General features: G+C 37.8%; 1 protein-coding gene across 4 annotated transcripts in view; it reads right to left on the bottom strand.

Moving 5' to 3' along the window:
• The window catches only part of EYA2 (EYA transcriptional coactivator and phosphatase 2), an 87,971-nt gene that overhangs the window by 34,934 nt on the left and 38,346 nt on the right, over positions 1-14,691 (bottom strand). For all 4 annotated transcript variants that reach the window (XM_072349995.1, XM_072349996.1, XM_072349997.1 and 1 more), the window contains 3 exons: positions 12,356-12,404; positions 11,622-11,764; positions 8,759-8,875 (listed from right to left, as the gene is read on the bottom strand). In XM_072349995.1, the coding sequence (XP_072206096.1) occupies positions 8,759-8,875; positions 11,622-11,764; positions 12,356-12,404 (309 nt within the window). The remainder of the gene's footprint in view (positions 1-8,758; positions 8,876-11,621; positions 11,765-12,355; positions 12,405-14,691) is intronic.

Genomic DNA, 14,691 nt, shown 5'->3' with positions numbered 1-14,691 from the left:
GCAGGTATTACCCCCCGACATGCAACCCATTTAAAATATGGCTATTTGTCTCCCACTACCATCCCATTCACTCCTGCTTGTCTGACCAGGTGTTCACAGGCACTTTGAGCAGTGATACAAAACATATTTCACAGTACAGTTTTTCTGAGTCAAAAGTTCCTTCCCCGCTGCCTGTTTCTGGGAGTATTCAATGCACAGAGCCCCAAAGAGCTTTTATAAGCGATAACCAGGCCAGTTGTATAGGCCTGGCTTTTACCATGCTTTTGAGCCTGGTCACCTGTTGAGATCAATCCAGCTCAACAACGGTGTTGAAAGTGCTGGGATGGTTTATACTCACTCTCAGGATTTGAGGCCTGAGAAAGTAACTCAGTTTTATTATTTTTTGGAGAAAATGTTCTTTTCAACCCCCCTAATCAAATGATGCAACAGCTACAGAAGGAAATCAAATTTGATTGTCCTCAAAAGCAAATCACAGGGAAACATTTTGGGATTAAAAAACAATGAACAACCTTGAAACAACGATGTAGATTGTTTCTGAAAAATCTCTTCTTAAAAACAAAAAACAAACAAAAAAACACAAAACAACCAAGAAGACTGACTTTATCTGGGGACTCCAGGGCCACCAAAAATTAAAGCTTCTTTCTGATGTAGTTTGATCCAAGACATGACACTGCTTCAGACTCACTGTCATGTAACTGGGCAAGGTGAAAAAGCAAAGTCCTACATCTCACAGTATTGTAGAACAGAAGTTTCAGTATTTGAACTCTGCCAATATAAACAGAAAAAGTATCCAAACTGCATATTAAAGTACAAGAAAAAAAGAAGAAAAAAAAGAAGCACAAAAGCCATGCAAGAGGGAGGGCTATTTGATGCCAGCACAGCAGCTAAGAAACTCCTAATTTGCAAAGCCTGTGCTGAGGCAGACTCAGACTTATTTGTCCACAACCATCATCACAGTATTTGATTTTATGACTGCATTCGATGTTTTCCACTGGAGTATTATATATATTATAACAGTGTTTGGAAATGAGATGCACCAAAAAGCAGCACAATTGTTGCACCAGTACCATGAGTCACATCTTTCCCAACTGTCAAGTGTTTGACTATGTGAGTAGTTGTTTCTTGATGTAAATTTTTATATGTAATTTTATATTAGCTCTTCTATTGCCTTCTAGATATTTTCAAGAATACATTATTAGGTATACAGGTATACCAAATCAATTATTCAGTGAAGCTTCTATAACATTTTAGCATATTCTATGCCAACTACACCATAAATGAATAATCAAGGCCAAGTTTGTATTTTCCCAAGTTGTTACCATCTTACAAATTTTCTTTTAACCTACGAAAATGAACAAAATAGAATCTATAAACAGAAGTTTTCACAATGTGCACGCACCTCTGAAATGTGACTACCTTCTGCGTTGATGTTGCATCTATATGAAAGGGAAGGACAGAATTCTGAAACGATGGAATTATTTTAAATTTGAAATGTTCACTGTCAATATATGCCTCTACTCTGTAGAAAAAAAAAAATGTTCCCTTTCTCTCATCTGCTATTATCCAGATTGTTCTACCACTCAAGATGTCAAACTGTGATTTAAAAAATCTCATTATAGCGAAGATGTATCATTTCCTTTAAAATGCATGTATCCATTTGGTTTATTAAAGAAATCTCAACAGAAATTGTAGCATTGTCTCATGTAAAGGCATTTAAATTATTGTTTGGCTATTGTGTAATTGTGATTCTATGATTCTGTGATTAACCATATTGAGTATTTGAAATGACCTCCACAAATGTTGCCAAAATAGTAAAAAAAAAAAACAAACAAACAGGTTAGAAAAACATCATTCAAAACAGGTTAGAAAAACATCATTCATTCCTTCATTCCTTTATTCTCTATTGATTCCCACTTCCTCGTCATCACAAGCTGTACTTTCTTCATCCAGTCCCATCATTGCCCTCCCCTACCTTACCAATTTCTCCCCTAAAAAACAAACAGAACTCTCAGGCTTTCCTCCCACATTGTTCTTCACATTGAGGAAAAAGTTATTCCTAAATATTTTCAAAGCTAGTATTTCAAAATACTCATTTTCTGTTATTCCTCTGAAATTCCCATGGCACATCCCCTTTCCAACCCCCTCCTTACTTAATAAGGACCTATGAATATATTTTAATATCAATGACATTAAGGTTTCCAAATAGAAGCACCAAAAAAGCAGGAAATGGGAAAAGCTAAAGCGGGCTCCTCTCCTTGGATAGCAGTAGCACAGATCCTTGCAGCTTATAGTGCATCACTGTCAACACCTTTGCTTCTCCCTATGAGTTCCCTCTCCTGTAAGATAGCTGGTTTTAAAACAAAGTAAATGTAGCGTGGTCAGCCTCTCATGTTTAGAAATCTTTGAAAGGGTGACTGCGCTGTTATTCTGGGAAAACTTGTATTTACACTGTAAAAAGTGAGGTCTGACCTCTCCTGAAGGGAGGCCTCTCCCTGCTGAACTCACCATGGAGTGGAGGACAGCTTTGCTGCCACAGTTTTAGACTGCAACTAATGCAAACCATCTGTGAAGCAGAAGCTTTTGAAAGAGGCCACTCATTTTCTACTGAGGTTTTAATTTTATGAACCTAAGGCATCTGAGTTACAGTTCGCTGAGAACATTCTCTCCCTGTCCTTTATTTTCTGTGACATCAGATGGATTCACTATCTGTGTTACAAAGCGTGGTCCCCAGTTCTGAAGTGTAAGTTGAAATTTGCCCTTCTCATACATTTCATCACCAATCACTAAAGGAATCAGGCTTAAAATAAAACATGCCACTTCCTTTGCAAAATTCATGCATGTACAGCTAACTATTCATGCCAAATAGATATTTACGGGCTCATATTGAGTATGTAACATATTGAGTATGTAAACTGGCACACAGTTGCAAGAAATTCAGGCACCTCTTTGAAAACATTATCCAGATACTAACAAGAGCCAAAATGTTTTCAGCATAATGGAACATTTCAATCAATTAAATAGTCAGATTTTACTTTGTCTCAAGCATAAGCAATTCATTCCGCAAACATAAACAACATACATAGTCAGCCCATTTCAAATCAGTATTGCACAAAGACACGACACTTTCCATTCATTATTTGACAGCTGATCAGAATGGACTCTACAAAGAAAACAAATGCTCAGCAGTAGCAAAGAATTTCACTGCGTAGGTCCTTGGCCCCAAATGTATGTCTGCACTGAGCTCAATACTGCTTTGCAATTCCTTGGCAAAGGAAAGTTATCCTAGTTACGTAACTGAATTTTCCTTTGTAATGTAAAAAGTATTTTGTGGGTAGATTAATTTGGCTATTAAAAAAAAATGGTCAAATCTTTTCCTGCCCAACAACAGAATCTGCATAGTTTTAACTGTTGTGCAATTTCATAGTTTCATTCCAGCTGTCATTTTAGCAATAATAACTGAAGAGCAAGGCATTGTCTTGGTATTAACGACAAGCTGAGAAGAGATGCCCTGATGTGCAATAAGGGGGTAACACAAGCTCATGTGACCACAGGAAATACGCTATAAGCTGGCTGCCATTGCTTATGGTTTTCTATGTTAGATAACGTGCCAGCACAAATTTCTCTTTCTATTTCACATTAGTATTCTCTTAGTATTTCACATAGTTGAGTAAATGATAAGTTTATTACATTCCACAGATTTCTTTATACATTTGACAGAGCATTTACTCCCACATAGGATCAGATTCCATTCTGTTACACTAATGTGAAGTCCAAACTATTTTTCCAAGTGAACAGAAGGTCAGAAGTACTAACACTTGCGGGACAAGGGACGGGAAGTTCAACACATCAGAAAAGATGCAAGGAGGGGAATGAGGGATGATGCTTTATCCAGTCTTGCTTGTAATTAGCATCTACTGCCTGCACAAATCCAAAGCAACTGTTTGCAGCATCAAAAAACTCCTCCAGTAACCAAGCAAAATAAAAAGTGTCACAAAACTAGGTAAGGTCACATGTAAAATGCACAGGAAAATATGACCTGATGTCTGAAGAGTGAATATATAAACAAAATCTCTGAGGGTTGTAAAACAAACAAACAAAAACAAACAAACAAAAAAACAAACAAACACAAAACCAACAAAAACACCCCCAAAGTTTGTTTTAAACAAACCTTTCCCTCCCAAACCAACATAGTCTAATTGAAACATTCACTTCATGCTCTGACTGGCTATTTGGATGGATGAAATTTTTTATAATTCTTGATTATCATGAAATGTGGACGGTTTTACTAATCTTATGGAACTCTATGTGTGGTATCACAGACAAAGAGAAGCACACCAGAGATTTGATCTGAAAATGCTAGGGGTAAAAGATGACCTGTTCTCTTTCTTTGAGGAATGGAATCATTGGGTATGACTGTGCTTGGCAGAACACAAGTGTAATTGCTTGCCCTGCTGCAGCTTCGGCCTGCAGTGTTACAGATAGTGCAGAGAAGCCTGAAAACAGAATGGCTTTGTGTCATTAACTTCTGAAGATCCTTCCCCAACAAGAAGCGGTTTATTCAATTGCCAGTTTAGATGGTAAGTTCCATGGGGCAGAGGTCAAATACAACTTTTGTGTCTTGTAGGCTATTTTTATTACTGCATAATAATTTTACCAGAACTCTGAACAGCTCACAAAACTGCCAAATTATAAGAACATGTCAATGTTGAAAAATATGTTAAGGAGCAGATATATTTCTGATACATAGACTATGGTGTTCTTTGAGGAGTCAGTACTCCAGCTGCAAACTTGTATAAAGATCCATTAGGAAACAACATGGACCTGAAGCAGCTTTTTTTCCCCCCACAGTATTACAATTTATTTTTTTTTACATCAAGGACAGTAAAGTAATTCAAGCTGTTACCTTCTCTTCTGATTTACAGCTCTAAAGATGAATTACGTCTCTGAACTGGTCACATGCATATCTCAAATACTGTAGCTTCATTACAATTAATTTTGTAAATACAGTAATGACCTGAGTCAACACTGCATACAGCACTGATTAAAAACAAGAGCATAAAGTCATTCCTTCAGAGAAAGTAAAACTACATTTCAGTCTATCTGAATGTTACTCAGTCTGCCAAGACACTATCATATCCACTGTGCTACATGGAAATTAAAATCATTATTTCAATCTATAGTACCTTTGTGTTATAGTTTCATGTCTTTTCTGGCAGATATGGAACTTGCCAACCTCATCTTTCATATATAGATGTGTGTGACATACTGCATTAGCTATTTGGCTTATAAGTCCTTCCACATTTAATTTATTTTCATGCTAGGAAAGCATGAAAATAGATTTCCCCTTCTGGCTGTCTGTAAAATAGTTTTGCTTTTCTTTTTTTTTTTTTTCTTTACCACTTAGTAACTGAAAGAATGTTTTATCCTCGTTATTGCTTTTCAGTGGATTCTGTTCTTGCTCAAGATCCAGGATACAGTTGGTAACTGCAGTTACAAATGAAAAGCTAAACACTACCCCACTGCATGTGCATCATCTGTGTTTGTGGAGAAAATCAACAGACTTGAGGAAATCTGGCTTCAGAAGTGCTAAAAGAGCCATCAGGGAGGTGAGGCTTCAACCTAACACTTATATCCCAGCCAGAGCTTGTGTTGGTTCCAAAGAAACATGAGTGAAAACCAAACAGCTCCAACTACCTGGGCACGTACTGAAGGAGATCATTTGTCCTAGAGCCTTATGAGACAAAATATTTGTCATCCAAAAGGTCATTATTCCTTGGTGACTGGCATAACACACCTATTTCCTGGCCATGCAGTTCATAAGCTAGGGGACTGTGTGGATTTGCACAGTCTGCACAAGTTGCTCCAGATTCATGGCCTGACCACCCACGCCTGCCTACAGTCAGCTTCACTATGTTGCTCTGGGAGCTGATGTTCAATAGAAGCCAACAGCAGTCAAAAGTTATTTCAGTTAGGTACTTGAGGTATTACCAACTTACAATATTCACAGAGCTAGCTTGAAAAAAAGCATTTTTTTCTCTCACACTTTAAAATGCAAAACTAAGCAGCAGACATTCCTGGAGATGTCCTTCCTTGTGGATCTACGGCACTTGTTAGACTCTTCAAGATCTCTTTTTTATTTTGTGTAATGAATGTTTTATCCTTGAAGCGAGGGTTAATAGCTTGACTCTTAAGGTCCCCCTGAAATTTGATTTTATAAAAGTATTTAAATAAAAATTTGCACCATCAGCTGTATAATCTCATCACAGAAGTCCCTGCCTGGGGTCATTAATGGGGTGACCAACAAGGCTGATGTGAACTTGGCAGAAGTCCCAATGGTCCTGGAGCTTGGGTGGCATGGAGAGTTGCTCGATTGGATTAAGGAGATGGAAGAATTGCCTCCCTGCCCCCAGGTGCTGCAGCGTGGGAAAGCACAGAGTGCACATTCCTCAGTAGCACTCAGCACAGGAAGGCTCCCAGCTTCTCACTCAAACCTTTCACCAGCACTCAACAAGGTAAATAAACTGCATGGTCAGGGAGCTTCAGACTGTTCCCCTTCATGAGCAAGGAGAAGGGTGGAAATATCTGTTTACAACAGGAAGACACATTTACTTCTGCTCCTTTTGCCTTGGAGTAAGCACCTGCCACATGCAGAAACAGTTTTCCTTTTGCGTTGACAGCTTAGTGAGCTGGCTGAAATGATCTGTCTCCCATAAAAATCTGAATGCAAGAAACAAATTTATCTAAAACCATGGCATCACCCTAGAAAAGCATCTTGGGTACATTCATGCTTGTACACTTCTGCATAAAGTTTTTTCCAGCCTATTTTGGTACAACATTCTCAGTTGCCAGTATTCCTTACAAGTGTAACATTTTCAAGTGCCGATTAAACAAAACTTGTTTGTCTAAACCTCTTGATTGAACAAAGGGGCCATCTTAAAAACTTTGGTCCTAAACAAATCAAGAGTTTGCCTTCCCAAATAGCTCAGATTCTTCTAAGCTAACACAAAGCACATGTGGGAGCTGCATTCTGGGAAAACAAAGCAGCAGAAACATTGATGGGAATACACTGATCTGCCATTGGCAGGAAAAGAAAATGCTTATGCTGAGTCAACAGTGGTGCAACAATCATTAGCATCTAATCACAAGTGGTTAGTCAGGACACAGAACAGGAGGGCACATACACCATACTTCAGCCTTCTGACAAAGCAGCAACCAAGCCATCACACTCCAGTATCTACCACTGCTGATAATGCAAACTAGTTTTACCAAAGAGAGCACTTCTGCTCCTGACAATGAAACACAATCTCAAGACAAGACTGAGATATTTAAGGAGTAAAACAGAAAGCAAAAACTTAAGTCCTATTTGAGATAGGATGGATGAAGTTTGTAGGAGTCAAGATTTAGAAAATCACAGCTCTGTGGGTTTTTTTTTCCTTGTGAATCAACCTCTCAGGGAGCTCACACTGCTGCCAGCAGAGCTGCTGCAGCTGTATGCAACCTGCTCCTAAAACAGCGAGTCTGAACACATTTAGCCATAGCAGTAAAGGGCACAGCATACTCAGCCTGTGTGGTTGGCCCTTCCCACTCAACAGAACCTAAAATGGTCAATTTTTAACTTCCTAGAATATACTTTCCTCCAAAGATACTCATCATTCTTTATGTGTGTCAAACGATTGATAAAGCTGAAACAGTTATCCTATGGTTCCTCTCATCTGCTACTGTAGCATTAGAGTTGAACATCACTGCTTGAAGAATTTCCTTGATAGGTGTTTTTATGTTCAGATTAACAGAGGATATCCAAATTTTAACACTGCCCCTCCAATTCACACTTTATGACTCAGCAAGTTTCAAAAAATAAAAAAACAAAAAACAATCAATCAATGTATTTCACAAAGAGCAGGAACAAGGCATACTGGAGATACTGGAGGAAATAACATATTATAACAGCCAAGAAAACAAAAACCTCTCTTTCTGACAAGCAATATTAAAATACTCAAAGAAATATAGTTCCACGCTAAAAAATGGGTTAAAAGGAATCAGAATTTCCATGAACTTCCAACATTTTAATTTACTTCCCACTTTTCTGTATTTCAGCTCTATACTATTCCATAACTTCCCTGGATCTGGCAAATCAACACTGAGTCTCATGGAATCTGGTGTTTTGTACAGCTTCTGAAATTGAATGACTAACAATAAGCTTTACCCTTAGGAATGAAGTACATTTTGACCTTCTTGGTTATACAACAAAACAAAGTGTAACAAAGATCCGAGCAAAACGCAATGTCACTAAAGACATAAGGAAATTCAGTTCACTATTATATAATCAGTTAACATTTTGACAATAGTAAAACAGTTATGCCAAACTTTTTAATTCTTTACTCAGGAACCTTAGGGAAAAAGCAGCTGCTTTCACCTCCATTTTTCAGAATTTTACTTTACCTGGTAGTATTGTTCAATGATGCTGGTATTTTATGAGTTAAAAAAGGTAGATGTATTAAACACAACAGTTTCTGCAGAAAGGCAAAGCTTAAATTGGTCACACACAAGATTCTGCTAGGGTGTCTCAGTGCTAAATCTAGTACACTTGCCAGAAATTAATTCCTTGATAAGCACAACTGACCTCCAAAATCTTACTTTCTTCACTACCCTGTCTGTCTCTTACTAATCTTTTTATTGTAATAGCAAAAGGTGAGCTGATATAATGTATGTCATTCTGACTTCTCCAGATACATCTCACAAAGCAGCAAGCTGTACTTACCATGCATCTGGTAGGTATACGGCGCTTGCCCAGCAGTCGGGGTACTGAAACTGGATCCATAGCTAAGAAACCCACTCTGTCCTGGGGAATGGCTCAGGCTGTCCTCTGTTTTGATGCCTTTGGAGCACATCGCAGGAACCAAGAGCAGAATGTGTGTTTTGTCACATAAAGTTATAAAAAATAAAGATGAGGAATTCTCAATATTTCAGTTAGATTTTACCCTATACTTTACTTTAAAAAAAAAATAAAAATTATCCTAATTACTCAAAGAGCTATCAAGTAATAAAGTCAAGTGCATTCATCACAACCAGTATTTGAGTGAGAAACACCTGAATGAACTTTTCTTAAGATAGAGAAGCAAATACAATTAACATTGTTTTCAAAAACAATTTATGGAAAAACAGTTTTGTTTTGGTGTTAAACAAACTCATTGGCTCAAGACCTTTCTGAACAACTATCTGGTGCAAGCAAAGCAACAGGACCTGCAGCAAATGAACCTCAAGACTTCTGTTCTCAGTAGACATATCTTTTACTTCCATTATGTTTTCAGATTTGGTAATTAAGTATTTATTAGCAGGTCATACAGGAGGGTTATCATTTATTCACCTAGATATAACATACAGTTCAGGAACAGTAAATGTAAGTCCTGAAGCCACAAAATATTTTCATTACTACAGTCAGGCAATTAAACTGACAGTTTACTGGAGCAGCAGCACTTGCTGATTCAAGCACTGATGAAACCTTTGCTGATAGTAAAAAGGGTTGATATTTTATTCAGAGATGCTGCCAAGATTCCACAGCTGTATTGTTAATATAAACAGCTGAAAGGTGTGTCTTATTATTAACCCTCGGGTGTGATCGTCCTCCTTCTTTGCATACCTATTTGCACAAAACAAAAAATAGCCATGGACACATCCTGAGCACTAGGGCTAAACAGAGACCCTGTTGATATTCTGGCCTTGGATTTATACACTTCCCAGGCTGTTGTTATCAGTTAGCATTTACAATCATGGTGCCTTTCACCAAACATGCTGTTTTCTAGCTTAATGACTTTTAGAAGCAGCAAGCATTTGCTCAGGTTGGTAATAATTTCCCCCAGATAATATCTTCAATAATAAAACTACTTCTTTAAGATTTAGGTGAAAATAGCTGTAATACAATCTGAGTGCAAGTTAGCATCAATATGACAATACTGTATTGTGAAATACAGGAAGTTTATTTGGACAGTTAGTGAACATGTGTTAGTGCAGGCGTCCGTGTCCATTACTGCTGGGGAAGTAAAGGGATTTGCGAGTGTGTGCAGAGAAGCCTCTTTTCATAACATCCCATGATTTTCAATTACATCAGCACTGTGCATGCAAACACTCCATCTACCCTGGCTACAATTAATCTTCAGCGAATGAGCCTTTTTGGAAGACTAAAATTGTTGTCAGACAGTGAAATAACTTAGCACCAAATTAATTTCCACACAATGTTCTGTTTTGTCTAGAAACTGGCTGAGTTTTATTTTTGTGCCTAAAAACAATACTGCTTCATTGTTCTTGGTTGTCAGCCAGGTGGAGTTTTTCATATGCTGCGCTGAGTATCTTAGAGAGGGTATATGAGCTGGGGGAGGGAAATCACTGCTCAAGGATGCTAAGAGGTCATCTACAGGATTTATAAGCAGCATATGGGCCTGACACATGTATGCCCTAAAGACTCAAGGCAGTAGCAAATGGCTCTACTTTCACCTGCTCTAACAGGACAACTGTTCAGAGTTTGTCTTGGAAATCAGCCAGCTGATGCAAACGCACAAGTAGCTCCAGGAAAGGCTCTCAACATTCCTCTCATCATCCTGGTAGACCTTCATCTCTGCCAAGAGCATTCCCTGACCTTCCAGACTATTGCACTGAATTTCCCTTCAGGAAAAGTGCTATCAAAGGCTGTATAAAATCTTGTTGGGAAAGGATACTGTAATTGCCAAGCAAATGTAGGTGTTTAAGAGTGTGAGAGAAACCAGCAGCAGAAACAGAACTATGAAGCTGCAATACTCAGCACTCAAGAGATCAACTCAGAGTAAGGAGCCTCAAAACTTTCTGTTAAAGAATTGTGCCTAAGCAAGAGCAGTATCCCTTTGGTCTTCAGGAGTGGAAAGAACTTCCTAATTGCCTCAACAGCATGCACAGCTTGAAGACATTTAACACTTGGTTTGCCAGGCTTTCCACCATTAGGAGTGCTGGTTTAGTTAGTTCTCTGCCTGAATCCTCCAGCTGCTCTCAGCCCAGCACCATCTCCCCACAGCTGCTTGTGAGGCTGTGTAGGGAACAAAAGCTGACCATGCTCATAGCAATTACAGCTAACAACCATTCATTTAAACACAGTCTTCCAAAGCCAAAGTACTCTATGTATCTTTTCACCAATGTCCTACTTTGCTTTGTGTCCCAGATCTTCTGCAATAGCATACAGATTTTTTTTCCTAAAATAGCTTTTATCATTGAAACCCCAGGAGACATCAAAAAAGGCAAGGTGAACTTTACCTAAATACTGTATTCACTGCACTGTAGTGAGTCATGGCAACAGTCACAGCTCCTGCTCACTCGTAAGTGGAATATCCTACTGAACATGAGCTTTTCATGCCATCTCCTATCCTATTACTCACTATCTTCAACCTTAAGTAGTCTGTAAGACCATATCCCAAGATATAAGTTGACAGTTCAAAGTAATCCTACCATTTTTAACAAAGTCAGCTTTTCCTTTATGATGAAGTGAACACTCCCAATATAGAAATGACTTTTCATTCTAAACCTTAAGTCTTCAAATAAGTTTTTCTTGGAGAAAAAGGAAGAAGATGCACTCAAAGGTAACACGACATCAGAGTACTCACTGTAGGAAGGTATGCCATAGGGCTGTGCAGGAGGAGGGTAGGAAGTGTATGCAGCAGCCTGCTGGATTCCTGCACTGTACTGAGTCTGTCCATATGTTGCCATTGTTGGGAAAGTCTGGACTGTCACTATATGGGGATAATGTCTATAAAGAACAAGAACACAGAAGGTCTAAGGCAATAGTTGCTGCACAGTCTTCTAAAGAACATGTAAAAATTTCTAGATGTTTTGATAAAACACAATCCAACTATGATGGTGAATATTTTAGGAGCTCAGAATTTACTAGATTGGGGGAAAGGTTTTTTTTAGTGTATAGCTCCTGATTTAAATTAAGGTGCCTACATGTATAGGAAATTTAGGGCTGTGCAAAATATGTGCAAGTTATAAAAAGCTCAATACTCTGATTGTTGTGTTTCATTTTGTGTTTGTCAAACAACACAGCATCATGAGAAACCTCTGACATTTTTACATATTCCTCACTAATAAACAAAATAACATTCAAAGTGATAAGGTTTGGATTCCCAAGGGTACAAATGTACGGCACATGGTACCTCAAAACTTCTTGCATTCCATATTTAGCAAGATTAGGGACTATTTCTTCACTGGGCCTGAGACATACAGAGGAGCAGGTGGATAGGCTTAAGATGAATGCTCTTTAATGTGACAGAAGTCCACGCAAAATGGCTGTTTAGCTAAATATGTTTTTTAAATGACAGCACGTGGCAGGAACACTCACTTTGTTGAGTACAGATGGAGAGGACACTGTGGTGATGCTTTGCTGTTGCCTGGAAAACAAAATTAACGAGTCGTAGATTTTCATCATGTTCATTTCTACAACTAAGATGATACCGCTGTTTTTACAATTGCTGGTTTGAGAAAAACACATAGTAATTAGGAGATACTGTTTTGGAGTGAATCTCCAAAGAGCTGAAGAGATAAAGCAATTATCTACTCAACAACAAATAAATACAATTTTAGTTAACTGATGGTACTACTGATTGATTGAGATACTATTTTTTTTTCTCTCATGTCTGATGTAAAACATGAAGTTGGGCTTTGGTAAAATGAATTATACACTAAAAGCTATAAAGGAAACTATAATGATAACTGAAATTATTTGACTTTTTTTGACACTGTCCTAAACCACGACTCACTTTCTTTTAAATAATAAAATGCCAAAACATGCAGAGACAAAATAAATATAAGAAGTATATCACTTTTAATCATCAGTCCTGATTTTTTTGCATTAACCTGCCTTACTGACTTGGCAATAATGAAAAACAGTAAATGAAACCAGTAGAAAATACATCACACAAGTAAAACATGCAAGATGCTAGCCAATGTATCAAACAGTTGTGTCTAGCAACACCAGCAAAGAAAAAAGTGCCCCCATTTTTATCTAGAGATATATCTATGCTTAATTTCATTAAAATAATCTAAATTAAAAGCTGTAAGTTGCCTGCAAATTGTACTGAAAATACTGTATTCAAATGCCACTCTAAGTATTATGCAGGTTGCCTTCATTACGCCATCCAACTTGTGATTCTCTAACTCTGATTGGAGTCAGTGTTATTATAGCAGTATAAATGCCAACACACCTTCACAATCATTAATAATGATATTAGGCACTACACATACAGCCTCTCTATCTGCTGTCTGTATCAATCAGCACACCAGACTAATTGCATGCAGTTTCTCCAGGGAGAAGAACATCAACCATCACGTTCTCTGCTGACCGTAGCACCACCACTCTCCACATTAGCTGCTGGCATATATCATGCAATTTGTTACATGGGATAGGAAATATTACCCAATGTTAGGCAGATCTCTCCACCGCAGGAGCACAGGCTGAGTGGAAAAGTAGACTCCAGCAGTGTCCCCAGTGCTGCACATTGCCATCACCAGGCAGGAAACACCCACAATTCTGTCCCATGCACTGTCATGGACATACCCACCATGCTATAGATGCATTATCCTCAGTTCAAAGTTTCCAAAACAAAATCACTTCATTTGTTCAGCAGTTTGTAAGTTGGCAAATTAAACATATAAAGTATGGTTTATTTAATGAAATATGCAAATATACATAAGATCTAAATAAATTCAAATAGTCCTTTGGGTTTGAGTAACTTGTTATGCCACAAATCTGCAGAGAATTTCCAAAATGATTTGACGTGCTTGAATATGAAATATTCATTCTTCCTGCTTTAACACTCTTTTATAAACATTCTTTTTTCAACAACATTTTTCCACAATTTTTTACATGACTTTATCATTCTACATCATAACACAACAACACCACAAATATATTTTTTAAGAGAGGTATTCAATCTGATATGTTTTTTTAAAAAGTAAATTGTATTAAAAGTCTGTTTTCATCTTCATTGACTTACGGGAGCAAATAAATGGAAAAACCCCAATGGAGGTACAAGAGTCTTAACAGCAACAACAACAAATTAATTACAATATATTAATTTTTTTTAGAATGTTAATTTACATAGTCTCCTATATCTAATAATAATAGTGAAAAAAGAGCTCTTTTATAAGAAATAATTGTATTTCCTTAACAGATTAAAATACCTAGAATACACACTTCCTACAAAAAGAAGACCCTTTTTTCACAAACCTGGACACCTTCAGAGATGATTAACAAAATTTTAAAGTATCCATTTACTCCTTTCTCTCTTCTCTGGGATAACTGTAGTGTTTACTAACTACACTTTAGGCTAGAACAGATCAGAAATGTTACTGCAGCATTGAGGTACTTCAGGAAAAATGGCTTTGGCAATAAAGGCACCGATAACCAGGGGGAATAGATTTCAGAGTGAGCTGGGGATGACTACACACTGCTGCTGCTAAGGGAAAAATGTAATTTGAGTACATCTATCTGTGCGGCAAACAGACCTCACCTACTCACAAGCATGTGTGCTGAACTGCAGTGCCTTTCCTAGCACTATGTCGGATGCCTGCTTCACCCTCTTCTCCTTGCTGGGTACTAAAAACAAAAACTCATTCTAATACAACCACTGTGATAAAATGCACTTGTATCACCTACTCTTTGCTCTCACTTCCCTG

Source organism: Excalfactoria chinensis, chromosome 15, assembly GCF_039878825.1.
Source record: "Excalfactoria chinensis isolate bCotChi1 chromosome 15, bCotChi1.hap2, whole genome shotgun sequence".
NCBI lineage: Eukaryota > Metazoa > Chordata > Aves > Galliformes > Phasianidae > Excalfactoria > Excalfactoria chinensis.
Note: the sequence above shows the minus strand (reverse complement) of the source record. Positions and strands in the feature narration are given on the sequence as shown.